The sequence below is a fragment of the Astatotilapia calliptera genome, chromosome 14 (genome assembly GCF_964374335.1).
Source record: "Astatotilapia calliptera chromosome 14, fAstCal68.1, whole genome shotgun sequence".
Taxonomy (NCBI): Eukaryota; Metazoa; Chordata; class Actinopteri; order Cichliformes; family Cichlidae; genus Astatotilapia; species Astatotilapia calliptera.
The window spans coordinates 28,400,656-28,425,245 of NC_137435.1; the positions used below are offsets into that span (position 1 = coordinate 28,400,656).

Below are 24,590 nucleotides of genomic sequence, written 5' to 3' on the forward strand. Positions count from 1 at the left end.
TTGGATTTTTTTTGCCCTGCAGTAAAGGGGCAGACGAGGGGCGGTGCTGACACTCCTCCTCTCCCTGTAATCCTCCAGCTGTGAATAACCTCCGTCAGTCCTCACAGTAATGGAGAAGTCTTGGGATCACTTGAGTGTCCTCGGATAGTAAATTTAATCATGGAGGTTGTGAAGGGAGCAGGGCGCTGACTGCGGTTCTCCCCGCGATGAGCCGCCGAGCTCCGGGCCTGTGTGAGCGGGGCGTTAGGAGACTCTGGTTCCTGGCTGTAACGGCGCTCATCACCGCTCAGACTACCGCAGGATCACCGCTGCTCCTGGACCCGGAGGTACTGCTGTCAAAACTCATTTCACAGAGACTCAAAGACCTCTGTTACAAACATTTCTGGTAAGCAGGCGAATTAAAGTGACCCACATTTAAAACTACGCTGTGGGCACTGCGAAGTTATCCTACCGGGGAAATAGTTTTATCGGCTTTACACCGAAACTTTGACACAGTGAATTTATTTGGTGGTTATAATAAAATAACATTAACAGCTCACAGCAGTAATCAAATAAGATGATTTTACAGTTGTTTCAGACGAAAAGGTACATGTCTGTCTAAACGTATTTCTGTAAAAACATTAAATATTCGTAATGGCTGTTTTGTTTTTCATTTACAACCAACAATTTAAAACGCAACTCCCTGCTGTCTCTATAATAGCGCTTTCCTGTTTTGTCGCCATTATAAAATGTGCAAACTTTTTAATAACGGGAATTATTACAGCTGGACAATGTTGTTATAGTTAACTAAAAATGGACGTAAAAAGCTGTCAAAACAAAGTCAAAATTATATTTTAACTTTAGTATTTTAGTTTGGTGAAATGTATTAACATGCCTGATGAGGCTTTGATGTCTACAGTGCTGTACCATACTGCAACTTAAGATCTATACCGATATAGATCCAATACCATGTAAAACAGTCCCAGTATTGCCGATAACATACATTTAACCTAGATTATGAACCGAGAACAAAGATTTCGAGTCGTTGCGGGGTTTTCTTATAGCTGTACTGATTTTCCCCCAAATCTTGCATCTTGGCATGTGCCCTCCATACAACAATAGTTTAAAAAGACTAAAGCTAACAATTAAACTAAAAAAAAAACTAAGCTGAAATGAGCAACCCCACTCAAAACAGATTTAAAAACAAAGAGTCTTTATATATCCTATATTCATTCAGGAAAGGTTACACGTACTGTGATGTAATGTTAAAGTCTGCTGCATAAAGACAAGGAGATCGGACCCATTCATAAAGAAAGATAAACGAGTTTCGCCTCTCTGTGGTTCAGACTGCACCGCTCTAATCTGACAGCTCCCTTTGCTGGCTGTCCAAAGACTACACGCTTTCCTCATCTGGTTTCACCAGCTATGCTTTCATTCTTACATTAAACAAAGCCCTGTGGCATTTTCAGAAACATTATTATTATTATTATTTTGTTGTTGCACATTCCTGTTGCTGAAACGCATCTGTCATCTCCTCAGTTTTAATTTCCGCCCCGTCACATCTGTAATCGCACTCTGAGCGGTGCCTGCTGCTGTTGTCTGAACATGAAGGGGCTGTAATATTAAACTATGAACCAGCCTCACAGAATAATGCAACACCTGTTGGCGTGTACCCTGTGGGTTCATGTTAAAGCACTTTATAGGTATTACACCGGAGCTTTCCGTGACTTGCATGTTTACATGGAATTCTTGCAAAATTATAACTTGGGAGTTTCAGGGGCCCCCGGGGGGCTTCTTTGTCTTATGGGTGGTCTGCGCACTCATAACCATGTACATGGTAAAATAATGCAGAAGTCTTGCAAACTCATGGGGATGTGTGGTTACTACGCTATGTTCTTATTAGAAATATGTCGTGTGACAGCACTGGTTTTTGAAAACAGTAGCATTTTGTAATAATGTCACACCATTAAGCATTAGTAAGGTATTCCCATATGGAAAAGAAATAGTAAAAACTTATATGTGATTACTCATGAAAGTGGCCACTTTCATGAGTAAATCATATAAGGCTTACATGATTTACTCATGAAAGTGGCCACTTTCTCATTACTTTCATACATTGTTTTAGTAAGTATCCAAAACATACAAGTTTCATTATATAATTTTTCAAGGGATCTTATATCCGTTTTCACTCTTATATGCTTTTCATACGAGTTTCACACAAGACAGATTCAAACTTTATAAGATTTATATACAGTGGGGCAAAAAAGTATTTAGTCAGCCACCGATTGTGCAAGTTCCCCCACCTAAAATGATGACAGAGGTCAGTAATTTGCACCAGAGGTACACTTCAACTGTGAGAGACAGAATGTGAAAGAAAAATCCATGAATTCACATGGTAGGATTTGTAAAGAATTTATTCGTAAATTAGGGTGGAAAATAAGTATTTGGTCACCTCAAACAAGGAAAATCTCTGGCTCTCACAGACCTGTAACGTCTTCTGTAAGAAGCTTTTCTGTCCCCTACTCGTTACCTGTATGAATGGCACCTGTTTGAACTCATCATCTGTATAAAAGACACCTGTCCACAGCCTCAAACAGTCAGACTCCAAACTCCGCCATGGCCAAGACCAAAGAGCTTTGGAAGGACACCAGGAAAAGTATTGTAGACCTGCACCAGACTGGGAAGAGTGAATCTACAATAGGCAAGCAGCTTGGTGTGAAAAAATCAACTGTGGGAGCAATCATCAGAAAATGGAAGACATACAAGACCACTGATAATCTCCCTTGATCTGGGGCTCCACGCAAGATCTCATCCCGTGGGGTCAAAATGATCATGAGAACGGTGAGCAAAGATCCCAGAACCACACGGGGGGACCTGGTGAATGACCTGCAGAGAGCTGGGACCAAAGTAACAAAGGTCACCATCAGTAACACACTACAACGGCAGGGAATCAAATCCCGCAGTGCCAGACGTGTTCCGCTGCTGAAGCCAGTGCATGTCCAGGCCCGTCTGAAGTTTGCCAGAGAGCACATGGATGATACAGCAGAGGATTGGGAGAATGTCATGTGGTCAGATGAAACCAAAGTAGAACTTTTTGGTATAAACTCAACTCGTCGTGTTTGGAGGAAGAAGAATACTGAGTTGCATCCCAAGAACACCATACCTACTGTGAAGCATGGGGGTGGAAACATCATGCTATGGGGCTGTTTTTCTGCCAAGGGGACAGGACGACTGATCCGTGTTAAGGACAGAATGAATGGGGCCATGTATCGTGAGATTTTGAGCCAAAACCTCCTTCCATCAGTGAGAACTTTGAAGATGAAACGAGGCTGGGTCTTCCAACATGACAATGATCCAAAACACACCGCCCGGGCAACAAAGGAGTGGCTCCGTAAGAAGCATTTGAAAGTCCTGGAGTGGCCTAGCCAGTCTCCAGACCTCAACCCCATAGAAAATCTGTGGCGGGAGTTGAAAGTCCGTGTTGCTCGGCGACAGCCCCAAAACATCACTGCTCTCGAGAAGATCTGCATGGAGGAATGGGCCAAAATACCAGCTACTGTGTGTGCAAACCTGGTAAAGACCTATAGTAAACGTTTGACCTCTGTTATTGCCAACAAAGGTTATGTTACAAAGTATTGAGTTGTATTTTTCTTATTGACCAAATACTTATTTTCCACCCTGATTTACGAATAAATTCTTTACAAATCCTACCATGTGAATTCATGGATTTTTTTTTCACATTCTGTCTCTCACAGTTGAAGTGTACCTCTGGTGCAAATTACTGACCTCTGTCATCATTTTAAGTGGGGGAACTTGCACAATCGGTGGCTGACTAAATACATTTTTGCCCCACTGTATATCTTTTCCATATGGGTTAGTAAGTGCTTAATTAATTATTTGTATGTCATTACTCCTCTTTAGTATGTCGTTTTTAAAAACACGTATGGTTATCCATCTGTCCACTGTCACACCTTGTACAGCTATCACTGCTAGTAAAAATCATAGTCATAACCATCACCATTTTTGTTCTGCTGCTTCTCTTGGAGTTTAATTATTAACAGGTACGACTTCCGTTGTAGGACTTTCTGGAAAAGTATGGCTACCTCCATCATGACTACCACATCCACAATGCGGCTGAGGTACAGTCTGCAGTCCGGTAGGTCCATTTGCACACATTTCTACCTCTAGGCATTGCGTGTTCATCACAGGGAGGGGTGAGCTCGGTGTGGTACAAGCCTCAGGGCTGAACGTCTGTGCAGGGCAGTAAAACACACCCTCATCTCCGCATTGGGAAACCTCTCCTGAACCCTCCCTGAACCATCCAGGAATTTCAGGAACCTCGCCCTCTGGCCCGTCTGCTCACTGTACTATAATGGGAACTGATTAAAACTCCTTCATCTTGGACTGAATGATGTGTTCGTAAACTCTGTGCAGTTTTTATGTATCTAAATGCTCATCTCTACTCAATATATGCAGGCTCTGGTATATAAAGGACATAAAGGTTGGGGATAAGGCTACATTTTTGATGTTATCAGCCTTAACAGCTCTTCTGCTTTCCATCCATTGATGTGGGAAACCTAGCTTCATGATGCTGATGTACTTTTGAGTTATATGTATCTGTAACTCGCCTGAATCCAGGAACAGTCCAAGTGCCTGGCTGAAAGCTCTCGTGCAAATCTTTAATAGCTCCTCTCAGAAACACAGAAGTGCATCAGATCATTAAATCTCTATGCAGCAAAGATCTATCACCTTTTGCAGCCCTTTTGGCTCACACACTAGAGAGACTCTAAGTGTTTTGTCTCTCTCTGTCTCTCCGCAGAGAATTCCAGTGGTTGTCCCGTCTGCCCATCACAGGCAAACTTGACAGCGCCACCCTGCTGCGGATGGCAGAGCCTCGCTGTGGGGTGTCGGACGAGGGCAGCCAGCAGATCTGGGCTCAGAGAGTGAACTTCATCTTTACTGGACAGAGACCGCCGCAGCAGCTACGCAGGAGACGCTCCACTGCAGAAGGTATAGTTTTACTTAATTTATATGCGTGCATGTGCAAAGTGAGCCTGACTGACATGAGAGCCGGTGTTTCATTCCCTGCCTTTTTATGTAGCGCCTTTGTTTGCCCCATTGTGGTCTGAAAGAACCAACAGTTAACTGGGAGGGTCCGCCGTCATAAACTGAAGCACTAAATAGAGTTGAGCGTTGTAATTAAAGCTGGTGGAGTGTCTGATGGTGCACACGTCAGCCCTGAGTGATTCTTATTATTTAGTTACACAAGCCCATGTGTCTTTCATGTCATGTTTGCTGGGTAAAAACTTCAACTTTAGTCTCCACTTTGTCTTTAGTTACTGGGATTATGCTTCTCTCTCTCATCTCCTAAAGTCCTTCACATCTCACTATGTGTTCTTCAGTTTAGATAAAGGTTTGGGGGAATGGGCTCGTCCAAACACATATACCCCTGCAACCTCACTTCCAGTTTCTCCTAGAGGTAAATCTGTTCCATCCAAACCTACATACCAAAATCTAAAAACCAGAGGATTAAAAGAGGTTCGCCTTTCCAGTCTTTCAGTGTTTTATGTTGTTAGAATATCCTTGATGGGAACAAGAGAAGGAGACACTGAACATAGCACAACTTTGCTGATACCGATACTTTTAATGTAATTGTATTCAAGGCGTACCCTTTCATTACCAAAAAAGATTTAACACAATTTAATTGGCTACATACTGAATTTGAAACTATGAACTTACATTCTAGAAACAATGCATTGATCCTTCTCTAGTATTGATCGGATACTAATAATTGCATTGGTACTGACACTATCGATATTTAAATCAATATTTGAATTGATCCGCCCACTAATCTTGAAGTTGCTGCCATCCAGGGCCGCTCTACAGATTTCGATGAGACCTGTAAACGCCCTTTTTTGTACGTCTTCGTGTTTTTCGTTCTCGCTGTCTCTCCTCAGTGCTGCTGTTCGTCACATCTCCTTTGTGAATGAACAGCAGCAGCAGGCCAACGACAGCACCAGAAGCCCCAGCAATGTTTCCCACTCCCTCTCTCTGTGCTTGTGCCTCCAGCCTCATGATGTGTGAAGCCTCTGCATTCCTCAGTGTCACTGACGAGGTTGGCTAATGTTCGGGGAATGCAGCGGCGGCTGATGTTTGCCGCTGCCTCTTCGTGTCAGTACCTGACACGTTCCCTCTGGTACACACATCCATAACTGACTGACTGGATCATGTTGTTTGCCACCTATCTCAGTGGCCAGCTGCTTGTATGGATCTGAGCCTGCTCTTTAAGAACCCAGACTTGTCTCATATGACAGGCGGCAGTGTTATTAAACAGGCGGCAGATACTTTTACACCCTCGGGTCAAACCTCTTACTGATCTGGCTTCATGCATCCACTGATGTATTGTAGCAATAATAGCTTAATTGTGAATAACGGCGTTCTGCTCGTGCGGTGCCACCACCTCTAACTCAAACATTATGCCGCTTTATGCGATAGGAACGGCAGATATGTTTCTGCTTGCAGCTTCACGAGTGTTTGCTCAAGGAGGTTTGTGTTTGGATCAGACTCTTGGTCTGAACAGAGTCCTGTGAAAACATGCGTGTAGTAATAATGAGGCCTCAGGTATGTACAGTGTTGGCTGGCAGTTGTTCCACTTTAACACGGAGAGTAATATCTCAACATGTACTCAACACATGGCAGGAAATACTGTACAGAGACATCTGTGGCTGCAGATAAGCCCAAAAATGTTGGTGATCTCTTTTGATCAATAATGTGACCTAAAGTTTTTACCTACCCTGTTTAATAGTTCAAGTCTGGCATTTTTTATATCCTTGTTTATTTATGTGTAACTTTGCTGATCCTCCGTTTTTTCCTCCCTCCTTCTGGTTACGTGTGTTGGATGGATTGCAGCTATGGTCATAAGTTTACATGCGCTCATCATGAGCATGAATGTCATGGTAACTGAGGTCTTTTAAGGATTTCTCTGAACTGTTGAATGATTGTACATCTTTAATAAGTTACATAGGTTTTAACTTCTAACAGAATCAGCTTTTAAACTTAGTCCACAAACTTTCAAATACCAGCTTTGGGGAGGCCATTCCAAAAGCTCAGTGTTAGCTCAGTGATCCACACAAAATTGTGATCATTTTCATGTTTGTGTCCATGTTTCAACCATCCAGCTGATTTGAGGTGATGTTGAAGAATTTGGAGGAAATCCTCCTCTTTCATTATTCCATTCACTTTATGCAATGTACCAGCACGACTTGCAGCAAAACAGCCCCCGAGCACGGGGCTACCACCACCATGCTTGACAGCACGTATAGTTTTTGTAGGTTTGAAAGCCTCCAAACATAAATCTTGTCAATCTGGCCAAATAGCTTGAAGGGAGGAGCTTCTTTCTTCATTGGCACCCTCTCACTCCACGGTGATGAAAAACTCGCTTCTCTGTGGACAGTGATGCCGGTGTTCCTGCAGTTTCCAGTTCATATCAGGCTTGAGGCTTACCATTCTGCGAAGCAGGCGATCCATGACTTAAAGCTAACCCTTAATGCTGTTTGAGCTGTTTGACCTTGACAGCTGACTGTGGCTGCTAAACGAAGCCGTGCGACTGCAGCAGCGTGGGTGAGTCAGACGAGCTGCCTGCTCGTTCACTCTCACCTGTGGTGTGATGTGATTTTTGTTTATCAGCTTCTGAGCTTCCTGGAAACTGAAAACAGACCTTGACTTGTGGTTGTTCCCACTGATATTTACAGAACTGACTTTCCACCAGCTTGTCTAAGATAAGCTATTTAAGTGCAGGACGTGTGTGTGTATTTTTCTGAGGTGTGCCTCCGTGGATCCATGCCATGAAGTGTAGACGCTTAAACAATGAATGGGCATTTTTGCACATTTTTGGTAACTATTTCAATAATTTCATTTTTAAATAATTAGATCGAAGTTTTCAGTTCAGTCAAAGATTCACTGATTCCAGCAAACAGTTGGTTTCTTTTGCAAAGTTCCGTATTTTCATATGCATGAATGGCTTTATAGGTATCTGAGGCCCGAGAGAGACCCACAAACAAGCAGCAGGTGAAGGTGTCTGCAATAAGGCCTGGCAGAGCATCTCAAGAGAGGGAGTACGGTATCATCCAATTAGAGCACTTTAGCTTACCTGTGGCTCCCAGGATATTTAAAACAAGCCTTCAGCTTTCAGGCCCCTCTTCTGTGGAGCCAGCTCCCAGTTTGGATTCAGGAGACAGACACTATCTCTACTTTTAAGATTAAGCTTAAAAGTTTCTTTTTGATAATATTTATAGTTAGGCCTGGATCCAGTGACCCCGAATCCTCTCCTGATTATGCTGCCTGGGCTTCTTCTTCACTCACTTCCTTTCACTCTCTGACTCCTGTTAAAAGGGAGTTTTTCCTCCTCACTGTCGCCAAGTGCTTGCTCATAGGAGGTGTAGTCTGAGTATTGGGGGTTTCTCTCTTTCATTGTAGAGTCCTAAAGCACACTGAGGAAACTATTGTCCTTATTTGATGTAAATAAAACTGAATTGAAACAAATTTTGGATTTTAGACCACGGCCTGGACAAAATAACCCATGAGACGTGAATGAAATCTTGTACATCGCGTCGGGTCTTTTTTGTCCTCGCCCGTTGGCTTTGTTGTCAGCGGCATCTCTTGCCTGCATTTGTCGCACAGCCTTCTTAACACCAGCAACAAACAGAATCTCCCCGAACCTCCACAACCAATAACTTTAGCTATCAGATGATCTAAGTCACTTCCTAATGTCTGTGATAGCACGGCCTCCCCTACACTGCCGCTATAGAGGGCATCATAATTGCTTCCATAAGGGAAGTCTTGGAATGTCTTGTGTGTATCGGACTTCCTGGCTTCTCTGCCGTCCTCTGGGACCTCTTACTCCGCGGCGGTCTGAGATGGAGAGTAGGCGCCTGAGCTCTGCTGAGAATACACATCTACACACATGATGCGGTAACAGGCCTAATGTGTGCAGTTCATCTTGGAATGAGAGGTGGAGCAGGGATGGGAACATGTTTGAGTATCTCACAGTCTCAAATCATACTAATCAGACTTCTAGAGGATTGCAGCAAATGATCACTTTATTTTGAATCAGATTTTTTTTGTGGTGTTTGAGCCTCCATGTGCTTCCACTCTTACAGCGTCATATCTGTGTAAACTGTTGCAACAAAAAGGACAAGCATGAAGTTCTTATAAGAGTCAAGCTGCTGCCGAAGCACAACTTCTGTTTGTGTGTTTACTCACACAGCTTACACACTGATGTCACTGCCAAAACCATGTCTTAATGGCTCCAGATTTCCAGATATTTTCCAGTCTCCAGGGTGCTGTTGCGGTCTCTCGGCCATTCACAGTATGCAGAACATGCTTCTCGTATATTTCTCCCATATTCTGTTTGCAATGCGTTATTTAAACAAGCACAAATGGCATCAAAAGCACTCAGAGTCTGTCCTCCGTTGTAGCGGCCTCAGGCAGCGTGAGGCTTTAAGACGGAGCAGTAGTGTGTAACGTGAGCAAACCTCCCGCTCACATTTGGCCGTCTTTTAAAAAAATATTTTGACAACTTTGGAAAATAAGTTTGATTTATGTGGACGCTTAAGCGTCAGCTCTCCAAGTATGTGTAAATCAGCCGAGCCCCGAAGTGAAGACTGAATGGAGAAGAATCACTTCTTGCAAGGTTTAAGTGTCAATTCGTCGCCCAGGTGTGCAAAGTTTATTTCAGTCCAGTGTTCTTGTTTTGGCTAAAACCCCTTTGACAAAATCAGCGTTGAGGCTCATTTGAGCAAAGTCTGTGCAGTTTCATAAAGCTCTCATTTAAAAGTGCTCTGTAAGTCAGCGACAGCCTCTCCAGCTGCCTCTTTCTGAAGGTTCATATTATCTGCTGATTGTTTCCTGCAGGCAGTCCCTTTTTGTCTGTTAGGGCTGTTGAGCTGCTTGTGTGTGTCTGCTTTGTCTCCAGACTCTTTTACTGTGTGATCCTGTGTATGTGTGCGAACAAATTTGAGTCTTGTAAATTAATGAAAGGCTGAGCATGAATCCCCCATTCCTTCGATCCACGAACAAATGATGTGACTGTGAAGTTTGCGACACGTGTAATTATAACTAAGCCAAGAAACTACAGACACATGGTGAAGTAAACTGTTTGGTGAAGCATGCAGTCAGAGTGCGTGTTAGTTTACCCAGCTGGAAGCTTGCATGGTTAACATCCTATCATTCTGGCTCAGTTGGCTGGATTTGTCACAGTTGAGGATGGGATATCAGGCATTCAGAACTATAAAACAATTCAATTCAATTCAATCACCCCAATAAAGCATATCCCTCTAAGACTGCCGGTTTACTTGTGGTTGCTAGAGGATTTAAAAGTAGAATGGGAGGCAGAGCCTTCAGCTTTCAGGCCTCTTTCAGTCCCAGTTTGGGTTCAGGAGACACATACCCTTTCTACTTTCAATATTAGACTTAAAACTTTCCTTGAGGTGACCCTCAATCCTTCCTTAATTATGCTGGTTATTTAAGGTGTAAATCCACAGCTACATCAATGGCTTATAATAAGGACACAATAGTAATAATTTAACAATTTCCAATGGGATTAGCTCTCTAAAAGTTCAACTAGTTTAAAATAGCAGACTATCCAGCAAATATGGAAAGAAAGAAAACAGCCACATTAGTCGAATGAAACAAATCAGGGATTGTTTTGACATCTTATAAAGACGGTCAATTCTCTTTGAAAAGATAATTTAGTTTAACATATATGAAAAAATCAGCATGACTGAGCACTTTTTATGCTCTTATTCTTGTTTAGTTAGCATCTTTACCCATGTACCTGTCTGAGGGCTAACTGTGTTATTGAGTTTTAGCCAGTATTACTTTTTATATTCTTTGATAATTGCTTTAAACTAAGCCTTGCTCCGAATAACACTGCTGGCTGTTTTTTGGTTGGAGCTCATCTGCTGATGCACCGGCTGATATGAACCAGACTGGGAGTTTCATAGTGTCTCATTTCTGCTTCTCTCTGTCTGGCCGTTCTCCAGTTGACAAGTGGTACAAGCGCCACCTGACCTACCAGATCGTGAATTGGCCTCAGCACCTGTCGCTGGGCTCTGTCCGGCTGGCTGTGCGTGCTGCCTTCCAGCTGTGGAGCAACGTGTCGGGCCTGGTCTTCCAGGAGGTCCCTGGTGGACCTGCAGACATCCGGCTGGCCTTTTATGAAGGAGACCACAACGACGGGGCCAGCAACGCTTTTGACGGACCAGGTCAGGGTCACAACACATCGATCTATTTCATCTTCATTTATATTTACAAGGACTTGTTTAAGAAGAAAAGATATTTAACTTCCTTAAATTCTCCTTACACGTACTGGCAGATTAATTTCATTAGTTAGGTGTGAATAGTAATGAGATTACTGGGAATATTTGGGCTTAAGTCCCACAAAATCACAAGTTTACATTTAAGTAGAACATGTAAACTCATTAAGATCCTTTGATCTGACTCAGCAAATTAGAAAATTCAGAAATATTAGAATTTCTGAATTTAAAGAGCACTTTAATGCAACTTTTTTCTCTACACTGTGTGTTATTTGTAACCTGAAAGCTCCCAGTCTCAAAATGGAAAGAACGGCTGTTCAGAGTCTTTAACGACCTCTTTAATACATGAAGCAGCACCATCCTGCAAGTCCTCAAGTCCTTTTTCTCATTCAGGGGGAACTCTGGCTCACGCCTTCCTGCCTCGCCGAGGCGAAGCCCACTTCGACATGGCGGAGAGGTGGACGCTAAACGGGCACAAGGGCCACAACCTTTTTATGGTGACCGCCCACGAGATCGGACACACTCTGGGCCTGGAGCACTCCCCCGTTCGTCACGCTCTGATGTCGCCGTACTACAGGAAGCTCGGCCGCGGGCTGGTTCTGAGCTGGGACGACATTATTGCCGTGCAGCAGCTGTACGGTGAGAACATGGTGCTTGGTTTATGGTAACAATTTAAAATGTTAAATAAGTTTAAACTTAGTTGCATCCCTTTACATAAAACTAACACAGCATTTCATAAAGAGAAAATCATACCAACAGTCAGACATGGTGGTGGTAGTGTGATGATCTGGGGATGCTTTGATGAACTGTGCATGCACAGTCTGATTGTCTGTTCTATTGCCCTCCAAATTGGGAGCTGTAGCACCGAGCTGTGAAAAAGGCCAGCAGGCCACTACAGCTCCAAACACTGACGGTGACTGAGTAGAGCAGCAAAGCCAAAACTTAATTTCTTACATTTCTTGTTTGCAGTCACTCGAAGTTTCTGCGTGTTCTTGGCAAAAGAAATATGCACAACACATCACAATCTAATCTTGAGTTTATCTTTAGCAGCAGGAGGAGTTTGTTCAGCCTGACAGCCTCTTAGCTGCTGCTGTGGGAGTGTTTATAGGGAGGGCAGCGGAGGTGGTGTGAGTGTCAAAACAACACACTCAGCAGCCTGTTTGTGTATTATTATTATTATTAGCATTGCAGTTATGCACACTGTATTTACCTGCTGTGATAGATTACTGTTGTGGTTGTGCAATGTGGGAGCATCACCCTGGACTTCTTGAATGACGGCTATAAGAGTTTCTGTTTACTGCAAGTTTGTTGTCCCTCCTGGCATGTGTGAGGCAGGTTTCCACATGTGCCGCTCTGCACACTTCTTTTATTGCTTGTTTTGGGGGGTTTTCTGCTGCTGCTTGGAAAATGATTTCTCCACAACAGCTGCGCAACAATACGTCTTAAACCATTTTTGCATTGCCAGCAGCTCTTTAGCCGTGACTGTGTGACGTTTTGAAGATGCATGAGGAGCTTCCTGCGCTCTGGCCCGGCCTCTCAGGTGTACGGCAGCTGCACAGAGAAAAACAAGACACTGTGCAGGAATGCTTGCGTGGCTGCAGGACAAGCACACAGCTCTGAACCTGAGATCAGCAGAAGTTTGCAGGCAGACCACGTCCAGCTGCCTCTCCTTTTATTTAATAAGTGAGGAGTTCCATCTGCTCTGCCTCTGAAATATTCTGTCTTCACCATCCTAAAGTGGCCCTTCACTCCCGCTGTGTCGGCCGAACAGAGAGACACACATCTTTATTTCAGTTACATTCAGGACCTAAAGCAATTTGACCATAGATTGAATTAAATGGCAGCAATTATAGCAGATAATTACCTTTAGTTGGTCGTTAAGCTGTATGTGCTTTTGTTTTTAGGGAAACTTGAACTTTGGGTGGCCACTTATCAGCAGACCTTACACAAAGACCTCAAGACAACTCTCCAATAGCTTTTTTTTTTTTTGCTTCAGGGAAAATTACCCAGGATTCCTTAACGGGCACTCAATTGAAGCTTGGTCTGCTTTTTCTCCTTTATTCCTATCAACCTGTGGCAGTAATATGTGCACACTGCAGCTGCTCCCACGTAAACGTCAAGCGACTTCAAAACTGACAAGACTGCTGATGCTCGGAAAATGTTACATCTGCTTAAACATATAAGCTTTAAGGAGAATATGTGAATGTGAGTGTGTGTGTGTGTGTGGGTGTGAATCATTCCTGGCACTGCAATCTGATAAGGAGCACATGTGAGCAGACTGGATATGTCAGAGAGCGAACATAGATTTGGTGTTTCTGCCTTTGAATACGGTGCCGTGTGCACTGTGACGGAGACATCAAAAACAACAACTTTGACTTGAAGTGGACTTTTTATGCTTTTCCTTCTTTGTTATATATACTGTTACAATGCTGGTTGCTCATATTAAATATAGCCAGTTTGAAATAATGAAGTCAACGCAAGCTTACTGGCTACTTTGTAAGATGCACCTGCTTAACCGCTTGTTAATGTAAATATCTAATCAGCCAACCACAAGGTAGTGGCTCAGTGCATTTAGACATGTAGATGTGTAAACTAAGGGAGCATCAGAATGAGGAAGAAAGATCATGAAAGTGTCTTAAATGGTCTGATTATTTTGAGCTGGTCTGCTGCTGACACTTTACAACACAAACATCTCAGTGGCGGAAAGGGCGTGTGGCCTTAAAGGGACAGCAGCTTGTAAAACAGTTACAGAAATATGTAACTAGTGCAGAATGTAATGCAATAACCTCAAACATGCTCCCGAATATGAAGCTCAGCAGTATAAAGTTAAATATTATTCACATCCAGGCCTATATGACATTAATTTTAGGATTTATAGCTTTAATATTTCAGTTTAGTTGCCACTTTGGTGCCATTTCATATCTAAATATCTCTTCCACTTCTGATGAATGTGGCAGAGTGCGAGGAGGGAGTTTGTGTGTTTGGATGAAGTCATCTCTGCTCCTACATGCTCACAATGAGCTTTTGGATACCACTGCGGTGTGCACAGTAGAGCTATCTTTCCTGCCTTCTTCCTCCTGTTCTTGGGTGTGCTGATTTTATCCATCTTCCTACAAAAATGTTTGTTGAGCTCCTTGCAAACAAAGTGGCTGTAATCACATCTGAAGCGCTATCATTTACTCTTCAGTTGAGCTCAATGTGTTGTGCCCCCCTCCTCCCCTTTTTTTCTCCTTTATTCTTTTCATGTGCGCACTGCGAGGGTACCCGGGCCAATAACAATAGGACGGCTCTGATTTTGGTAGTTAAAAAATGTTAAAGGTTCCAGCCCGTGCTCTATCTACAGTCTGTTGTTTATTTCCTGTGCACTGGAATGTCATCCATCAGTATACATCAACCCAGCCACATCCTGTAAAGGACAATTTAAATGTTAACATTCTCCAAGTCCTGTTTAAGAAGAAATCTCCACAGTTTGTGTTCCCATTCGTTCCTGATCTAATTTAGTAAACAGTTAAATTGCTGTTTGGGATGCATGAGAAATCGGACCGATCTGTAATGTAAAGTTTGTCCGGTCAGCCAACGAGAACAGTTAACAATAAACTCCAGCTCTTCCTCTTCATTGTTTTATGGCTTTGCTTCCTTTATTTTTTGTGCCTTTAGGTAAACCATTAGGCGATCGCCCGGTGAGGTTGCCGGGTCAGGTTTTGCACGCTGCGCTGCAGGAGTGGGAGTTCTCAGAGCTTCAAAGCAGACACGACACCCCGGGACAGCCTCTCTACTGCCAGGGCGTCTTTGATGCCATCACTATGGGTGAGGTCCGAATAAATGAAATCTTATCAGAAAACAACATTCAGCCACAACTCTTGTAGAAGAAGCTGAAGAACAATAATAAACCCTGTAGCAGGAACAGTGGATATTCCTGTTTTCATATTTATTTCTATAACAAAAGGACAAAGCTGCTGATAAATACTCGCTTTCCTGTATTTCAAAATCCTTTTATAGTTAAGCAAAACAGGAAAGAAAGTTTAAGCCACCCATGTGTTCTCATGATACCTGAGAAAAGAGCGAGAACAGTGAGATGCTGTAATTTCCAGACTTTTAGCTTTGTTCAGGGCTCAGAAACTGTTCCCAGCATGCTCTGTGCAAGAATGAGAGACATATACACGTATATTCATCTCTTTTCCAGACCAAAATAAGACAGTGCTGGTGATTCGTGGCAGCGTATACTGGACTGTACCGGCTGAAGGGCGCGTAAGTGGCCCGCTGCCTCTCCGTCAGCGCTGGCCCGACCTCCCTCCGGCTATCGAGGCCACTGCCTTCTCTCCGCTGGACTCGAAGTGGTATTTTTTCAAAGGTACTGCCTCATTGAGCACATTAATGGGACTCACACCTCCTTTTTAAGGCATTTCCTAAACTGCTAGCCAACTTCACATATCTGTTAAAACTCCCAAAATAGATCCTCTCGTGCCTTTTAAAATAGCAAAGTGCTGCTTAAAGGCTGAATACAGCAGTGAGGCTCCAGCTGCGGTTTTAATAGTCTTCTCTTTGTGCTAAAGGCTACAAAAATTTGTCTGAAGATAGTGCCAAAATGTTCCACTAAATGCCAAATACCTGACAAGACTGTCTTATCTGCCGAATGCAAACAGTTTTATGCAAAGCTCAGATGCTCTGCTGCATTATTAATCTCCATAAATCATAATCACAAATTTTTTAAATTAAGAAAACCGCCCAAAACACTTGTACATACTGTGTGTACTTTCTGTATTTAGTCAAAGTTATGCTTAGTTTTAAAGAACATATTGCGTTTCGGTAAAGTTATTTCATCTCTTAAAAGGCCCGGTGTCCTGAGTTTTTTGCTAAATGTCATCAGATGCTGTATTGTTTGTGCAGCACTGGTGAAATAGAGGTTTTATTTTATTCTACTCTTCGTGAGCATAAGGTTTGGTGTCATTTCAGTGTCTCTTGCCTCCTGCTGTGCAGGGAAGCGGATCTGGCGCTACACGGGCAGCACGCTTGACCCCGGCTTCCCCAGGAAGAGCAGCGAGCTAGGACTGCCTCGTCACCCTGACAGTGCCTTCTACTATGCTCCTCTGGGTCACATGGTCCTCTTCAAGGGCTCCCGTTACTCCGTACTCAACCTTAAAACCTTGCGTCAAGAGCCCTACTACCCACGCAAGCTGGCTGACTGGACTGGCGTGCCGCAGGGGACCAACGGGGTGCTGACCCGTCCAGATGGCCGCCTTTACTTCTTCAAAGAAAAGCGGTTCTGGAGGTTTGACCCAGTGAAGGTGCGAGTCACCAAAGAGGGCCACTGGGCCAAGGACCTGAGCTGGACCGGCTGCAGGAGTTCTCCTCAGAGCAACAACATCCTTTGACCAGCAGATGGCGCCGCAGGATTTAAAGTGCAATTTGTTGATGTATCGTAATACAGAGGAGCTACAGCTTCCCAGCACGTACAGTATTTACACTGCAGAGCGATTAGCATTATTGTGTATGGAAGTGTAATTACAGCCTCAACAGGACTGCACATCAGCAGCAGCAGCAGTGTTTAAATTATAATGCTTACTCTGGAATGTGATGTTCAATCCCTCCTGATTGCTAGGGGCCCCAAATCAATCATGACAGAGTGTGAGAGCAGTGCAGGTGAGTCATCAATGGCGATGAAGTTTCAGGATGTCAGTGGGCCAGTTTGAACTCTTGACCACATCTGAAGAGCCAGAAAATCATTTCAGAGACCCGATTGATTCGGAGCAGCGTCTAGCTGCGTGTCAGAGGTAAAATAGTAACATTTGACTATTTCCATATCATTGCATTTTTAGTATCGGCTGGTGTTTTGAGTGAGTGCACTTGTTTCCAAATGCAGCGGTCTGATTGGTCAGCTTTCTGTATTTGAATCAGATAAATCGAGCTTGAGCCTAAAAAAATAAATGCTGCAAATTTTTCCTGCTAAATTACACGGCCGGTGTGACCGGCTGCATCAAGAATGTTTTTAACGCACACAATCTGCATACAGATTTTGTGTGTTCTGTGTCTAAAGGCCGGTGTGTAAAGCAGCTGTAACTATCTGTGTTTCAACATTCAATGAAAGATGAAATTATGTCTGATCTGGATTTAAGAATTCAGCGTAGCAGTGTTATCAGCTGTGTGAATATGTCTGGGATACTTCAAGCATTCACTTCTCACCTCCTACTTCATCTGCCTGCCTGTATGTAAACACACACACACACACAGAGCTGTGAGGGCGCAAAGACATAGCCATTTTATTATTCCAATCATTTATCTTTTAACCTACATCACTGAACATGTTACACACTACTTGCGTACAATACTCGCTTTCTTCCAGTTACAATTATTTCCAGTAAACAGTTAAATGCTCTGACATCTTCGAGCTCCCCAGCTTGCCTACGGAGAGCAGCCCAGCGGGAAAAACTCTGACCTTATAATGCACAAGTGAAAAAACCCAGACTCCAATTAATCTGTTAGGTTAAACCGAGAAAGCCTTTTCAAAGGAAAAAAAGATTAAAGAAAAATAAGTAAGAGACTAGTTTGACCTGAATAATTACATTTCTTATTCCGATTTCTTTTCCTCACTTAACATCTTTTGCCTTCAGAACAGCTGTAATGATCACAAACACTGTTTAAGTGATCATAAAAAATTCACTCAAGTTAACCTGTCCTTACTGTGACCTTTCAGTAATGAGCATTTCTGAGGTGTCAGGTCGACTAAAGGGAGATAATTCTTCATTGCTGTTATGTAGCCTGGTTTACTCCACTGCTTGTCCATTTTAACAAGAAAATTCTGGATCAATGATTATCTGAAGTTCCTTAAAACAAATGCTTTATATGCCACAAATCAGCTTTCTAATCACGACCAAGGGCAACATCAAAGACAGCCTTAACGCTGAGATCATCTTAATCTGTTCGAAGTTAATCAAAGAAAAAAAAAGTTGCCTAGCTGAGTGATGAGAAGAAGCCTAGTGTGCCTCACTTAAATACAAAACTGATTGCTATTCACTCGGCTACAACAGCTGCACAAATCATTAGCTGCACCTATGTATAAAACTAACTTAGACATTCATTGTATTACCTTTACCTGCGCTGTCTTGAAAAAACAAGACAAGTTAAACTAGTATCTGGATGTTACGTGTCAACTGCTGCAGTGCTCCGGTGTCCCTGTTATTTGTCTGTGATTATTACCACTGCTCGTGACATGGTGGTAGGAATTTAGATGAAGAACTCATCCAGCCGTTCCTCACAGTTCCTCACACGTGCCGGCTCAGCGGTAGTCCTGCTTTCTACCAGGGGCCTGTTGGAGGGGCTTTCCCTGGTCCTGCCTGCATCTGTTCCACCACCAGAGCCCCATGTCTCAGACGACCCCTGAAGGTGTGTGTGCGTTCCTTGCAAACAATCACTCAGCTCCTTGGCCAGCTCCTCGACAGCTGAAGCTCCAACTGTTGTGGGTCTCTGTGACTGGAGGGTCACCAAAAGGTCCAGAGAGGAGGAGCGAGTCATCGCTTTGACTGCTGGGTCTGGGCGAGGAGAGACAGCCGCTCCCGTGTCAACGTTGGTCTCCGGCTCCTCCTCGTCCTCTTCCAGAAGGAGATGGGAGAGAGAGTGGGTGATCGAGGGACGCAGCGGAGAGTCGGGGTGGTTGGAGGTTGAGAGTGGAGCAGGGCTGCTGCGCTGGGACGAGTAACAGGAGCTGCCAGGAGGAGTGCTACAGCAGCTTCCTGATCCCAGGCTCTCCGCTCCACCACTTCCTCCATAAAGATTTTCCAAGATGGGGTCGCTGCGCGGTCTCTGGGCTGGCAAAGAAACACCAAACAGAATTTAAAAATTAAAAATCGTACACTCAATGTACACAAACATGAAAACTATTTCTGCTTTGTGTTACTTTAAGCTGCCCCCGAAGTGTCTCAACCGTGACAGACCAATAAATACAATTTGATTTTATGACCAACTCTCTTGGAACATAAACGTGTGACAGATTCTATATTCAAGAACACAAACCCTCATCAGCTCTCTAACTGGCGATAAGCCTTAAAAAATATGAAGCTTTACATCATACATAAAACTCTCATAAATCTCGTGTTTCCCTCAGTCACTCAGTAAAACTGAAGGTTTTGAGCTCTCTTGCATAGACTCATTGCTCTTTACTCGTATCTAAGCTTGGCCATGCTGATGTGTGATGGCTCTAATCATGTTTTGTTTTTATTGTGAGAGGCCTCCTGCTGTAATGTTGTCTCTATCTTTATTCTTTTCACTTTGTGACATTTTTTTTAAAGGGCTATACAAAAAAAAAAGTACTTACCTAAAAACTTTCTCCAAAAAAATATAACTATGTAACTTAACACTTTCTTTGAAAAAAAAAATCTGAACTGCTTCAAATAACTGCTTAGAAAAGAGACCACATGGCCAGTATAATTACTGGTAAACTTTTCTACTGATATTCATCTCCAATAAAAAGACTTTGCACTGTGCTGGAGGAAACATTTAGTATTTGAGTCATTATACGTACAAATGCTTTCTAAGTCAAAATGATCATTTAATACAACGGCAATTAGAGAGCGCCAGGGAATCATTATGAACAGAGAAGTCTTTGGGAGAGCGCTCAGTGAAGAAGTAATTTGGAGATATTTCTCCCTGTCTGTCAAGCTCCAGGCGATAAATCTCCCACTGAAAGATTGAACATCGCAGCTTACCGTGCCTGTGCGTTTGCCCGGACAGAGGAGAGGTAAGGCTGCAGGGTGAAAGGCTGTGTCCCGAGCTGCTGAGTTGAATTCCTCGAGGAGGCATGCTCGAGCCAGTCAGGGGGAAAGCACAGGTCAGAGGTCGCTGAGGTTGTGCCGGGGTTTTCACCTGCAGCACAGGACGACAGAAGAAATGGGATTATAACGTATACCAGGACTACATCCAAACATAACTTTATGTTTCTACTGTTTATCTCTGTTAGAATACAGGATGTAAACTCCTGTTGGAAGCCCCAGCCCATCTACACCTGAACAGATGTTCATCTCCCACCATGACAAACAGCGCAATACAACAGTTGGTTCAGTTATATTTACACTATGTTATTAGTTTCATAAAATAACGTTCACAGACTTGCATATATTTGCATTAGATCCAAATCCTTATCTCAAACATATAAAAATTTCCTGTTTCATAAATCACACATTAGTAGCACATGGAACAAAGGTCTGGCCAGTTTCCCAGCATTCTGTGAGGTAATTAGTGGTTAAATCTCCCACACTTCAGCGTGTTTACTCTTGCAATGCGAGGCTGCGTCAATCTGCCATTCACACAATCCTCACGTTTAACATAAAGAGCGAGATTGACTATGTTGAGTTAACCTGGGGTCAACCCTCCAAAGTATAAGACAGTGTACAAGAGAGGTGAAGAAGAGAGTGTAGGCAGGGTGGAGTGGGTGGAGATGAGTGTCAGGAGTGATCTGTGACAAAAGGATAGCAGCAAGGGTGAAAGGGAGGTTTACAAGATGGTAGTGAGGCCTGCTATGGTGTAAGGTTTGGAGAAGGTTGTACTAATAAAAAGACAGGAGGCAGAGCTGGAGGCTTCTCTTATGGAAGAGAAATGAGTACATTAGAGGAACTGGTAACAAAGAGCATTTTAGACAAAGTTAAAGGGGGAAGGCTGAGACAGTCTGGACAATGTGTAGAGGAGGAATAGTGGATATACTGGACAAAGGATGGTGAAGACAGAGCTGGCAGGCTGGAGGTAAAGAGGAAGACAACTGAAAAGATTCATGGGGATGCTAGGGGTGAGAAGGAGACGGTGGATCCCGTGTGTCGAGCCGTGAGGAAGCAGAAAGAAGAAGATAACCCGCAGTTACCTGAAAGAGAACCTTGTTGCCGTCGAGGTCTTCAGTCTGCCAGCGTGTAGCGCTGATGGGGGTACACGGGTTTGGCAGCAGGGGAACCAGCTGGCCAATTTCTTCCACACTAAACTGTAGCACAGCAGAGCTGCATGGCTCCACCTGAACTCCTGGTGACAACTGCTTTAAAGCCAGCTGTAGGCAGAGCCCGGGCTCTGGATGCAGGGGAAATAAGGCAGGAGGAGACAGCAGGGGATAAGACACATTTTTAATATGACGTTTAAAAAAATTATTATTAAGAAATTTACAAAATTACAAAATTTGAAAGGAATAAATGTGTATGTAGTTTTAATTTGAGGAGTATAAAAACAATACTGCACAATCAAGAGCAAACACTCTAAAGCCTTACCCATATGCAGGGTGAACCAGCAGAATCCTGCCTTCTGCTCCTCTGCCTGTCGCTGCAGCACCGTCTCATAGAGCCGCACAGCATCCTCATAATTGTCATACGCACTGTACAGCGTCACACGTAGTATCTCACCCCCGCAGTGCACTGGTCGAACTCCCCACACCGGCATCCCCGCACCCAGGCTATAAAAGTCTCTGCTGGGCAGGAGGTAGGGCCGCAGCAGGGCATTGGAGGGCGAGCTGCTGGAAGTAATGTGGATCCCTCCAGTTCGGCTGCCACAACTCTCCGTGTGATGATAGTGCCAGGGAGGACGCTGGAAGAAGTCCAGCACTTTGAGGATTCGTTCCTCTCCGTAGGCCTCGTGCAGGAAGAAAGTGATGGCCAGAGACGGGTAGCCTGAAAGATGTCAACTTTTATTTTATTCATTCTAAGTGAAAACAGACATGGCTCTGGCAGGAGCTCATTGTGGGATGGCATGTTTACAACGGTTAAAGTGCAGCATTTGATGGGGGGGGGGATGTTGACCTCAATGGCAATCTTAAATTTCTTTAAATATTTCTCATTTTCACATATGGAAGTTATCATTATAGCTGAATAATACACCTCCAAAGTGTGTAATAAGGTATAATGTATGGTTGAAACGTCCGTGCCAAAGAAACAGCTGAGATCCAAGTATATGTACTGTTACTACATACTGTGCTGAAATGCAGGACTACACACTGAAAACCCAGAATCCTTACCAGCCACGGGGCAGAGGCGGGGGTAAGTTCTGAATGGTGAGGCCCTCTCCGACACGTGGAAGATGCGTAGGCTCGGGCAGAGCCAGCGCAGCAGGCGATCCAGGGTGTGTTGCAACAGCAGGGAGTCTCCGGGGTTAGCCAGCAGATGCAAGTGCATTAGCAGGAGCTGCTGCCGCCGCTGCTGTCTGACCCGCCTGCTCACGAGGTCGACTGATGTGACGCACAAAAAACACGAGGCACAGAGTGTACAAAGATATTTTAGACAAGGACATCATTAAACTAATTCAAAAATAAGTTTATCCCCCCAAAGGGAAGGAGTATTTATTCGGTTGGTTTGTTTGTCTGTCTACTATCCAGTTTTCATGATATCATTTAAAATTTTTGTGTGACGATAGAGATCATTTACTGCTCCATCTGATTACATTTTTTCAAGCCCACTGGACATAAATTTGGACTTTTAATCTTTTTAATTGTATCGTTTGTTTTACAACCTTTATAAATTCATGTTCAAGTAACAGATGAATAATACATTACAGAAAAAGTTCATATTCTTCTACTGCAGTAATGTCGTTTTTTATTGACAGTATGGCAGAGCCACAAATCCACACATGTAAAAAAACGGATTAAATTTTACTTATTTTTCATATATTAAGAAATCTGCGGGATTAAATATTTAGAGTCACTGGTCTGACCCACTTAAAATTAAATTGGGCTGTACTGCAGCCCACGAGGTAAGATGGTTTAGATTATTTGTGTTTTTGTCTTTATGAAGGTGCGAAAAGTAAGTTTGAGTGTTTTTTCCCCCTCTTTTTACTGTGTGAGTCTAGGATTACTTACTGCCAGACGACGACATCCTGCTGCAGTCTGATCTGAAAACAAAAAAGGCCACGAATTTAGTTTATTATTCATTCATATATTTGGGGAAACACAAAAAACTGTCTCCATCTTGTGGTGGTCGGTTTGGAAACGTTCCCTTTACTTTGGTCTCCATGACAACACTTTATCTGTTGTTAGCTAGCGTACAACTTAAAAGAATCACTAGAAAAAAACCGTAAAGATCACAGCAGCTGCCAAAAAGCCGATGTCGTAAAGTGCTAAAGGGTTAAATGAACGATAAAGTCATACTCTTCATAATTTAATGTCTGGAGCAAAAATAATTTCCATTGTGGCAACCGCTATAAAAAAGAAAAAGAAAAAAAAGCGAAGCTGGCTAGCTGACGTTAGCCTCCGGAGCTAGCGCTGGGACCGTTGACTCACTCACTCGGCAGTATCAGCTCCGGAGTCCACGTTTTCATCGTCGGCTCTCTTCAACACCGCCGCTCGGCGCAACATGGTCCGGTCCACACTTTCACATCTGCGCCCATGCTCCGGCCAGTGAGTCTGAGCTGTGTTTACGGCAGACCACACTCGGGCTGAAAAGCATCCTGTTTGATTTCTTTCCGCAGGCTGCTCCCCCTTCCAAAAAAATGGGACACTTGCTGGGACGCTGACGTCACATGGCACCCACACACCCTTAGTTTATCGTTTTAACTGTAAGGCTCGCTGGGTTTTTAAAAAAAGAAAAGAAAAGATAAAAAGGAGAGGTGGCCCGTTTGGAGTCTAGAAGGCTTGAGGGTGTACGTATGTTTGCGCAGAGCCCAAATCCCGGGCGAAAGGGACCAGCAGAGGTGGTGCTACTTTAAATCCAAAGCCGCCTCCTATAATAACAGAGCAGATGGCAAGCTCTAACAAAATGACAAGACAAAGGAGACGGTCCAGACGGCCTGGGCAGATTTAAAAGTGCAGGGGAGGCTCCAAAGACTAAGTTAAACACGTTGTTTGTTAAGACCTTCTTAAGACCATATGGAGAGCTTTAGAAAGGCACAGTTTGGACAATGTTATCAAGCAGTGCGAAGTGAAAAGCAGATAAAACCATCATTCAGTGAAAGACACAAGTTACACCAATATATTCAGAAGAAAACTAAACAAAAACACCAAAGCAACCCTGCAATCTTAACAAAGGTGTTAAATGTTGAATAACCAGGCATCGTGACATAATACAAGTATAACAAGAACATTCACTTGATTAATATCACCCTTTACTCGAATTTGGGCAGATATCCTAAATAGAAACGTTTCTAAAGCACAAAGTGCTGGGAAAACATTTTTAATATTTATTGTTGAACAGACTGGGGCTCTAATTCGAAGGCCAAGACTTGTGTTTTTGTCATTTACTGTTATTTCATTACTCATTGTATTTTCATTACTCAGTAGAAGTATTAAGAACGCCTTTCAGTACAAAATAATATTATTTAACACCAGTACAAGCCACGGACCTGAAA

General features: G+C 43.4%; 2 protein-coding genes across 4 annotated transcripts; one reads left to right on the top strand and one right to left on the bottom strand.

Moving 5' to 3' along the window:
- The first annotated feature begins 58 nt into the window (after nt 1-58).
- mmp28 (matrix metallopeptidase 28) lies at nt 59-17,401 on the top strand. 2 transcript variants are annotated; one of them, XM_080288671.1, is made up of 8 exons: nt 59-326; nt 4,059-4,135; nt 4,799-4,989; nt 11,022-11,243; nt 11,688-11,933; nt 14,952-15,101; nt 15,478-15,645; nt 16,248-17,401. In XM_080288671.1, exons 1-8 carry the CDS (start codon nt 207-209, stop codon nt 16,664-16,666), a joined length of 1,593 nt encoding a protein of 530 aa, XP_080144797.1. In that variant the 5' UTR covers nt 59-206; the 3' UTR covers nt 16,667-17,401. The 2 variants fall into 2 exon arrangements, with proteins under 2 accessions (XP_080144797.1, XP_026047658.1); XM_026191873.2 differs by having other exon boundaries at nt 60-326; nt 16,272-17,401.
- Nucleotides 17,402-17,525: 124 nt separating this feature from the next.
- Nucleotides 17,526-23,925, bottom strand: fam124b (family with sequence similarity 124B). 2 transcript variants are annotated; one of them, XM_026191871.2, is made up of 7 exons: nt 23,531-23,925; nt 23,107-23,138; nt 22,270-22,479; nt 21,530-21,925; nt 21,139-21,335; nt 19,994-20,150; nt 17,526-19,096 (listed from the first exon to the last, which is right to left on the bottom strand). In XM_026191871.2, the coding sequence occupies exons 1-7, from the start codon at nt 23,599-23,601 to the stop codon at nt 18,516-18,518; spliced, it is 1,644 nt and encodes a 547-aa protein (XP_026047656.1). In that variant the 5' UTR covers nt 23,602-23,925; the 3' UTR covers nt 17,526-18,515. The 2 variants fall into 2 exon arrangements, with proteins under 2 accessions (XP_026047656.1, XP_026047657.1); XM_026191872.2 differs by having other exon boundaries at nt 23,527-23,840.
- Nucleotides 23,926-24,590: the final 665 nt, after the last annotated feature.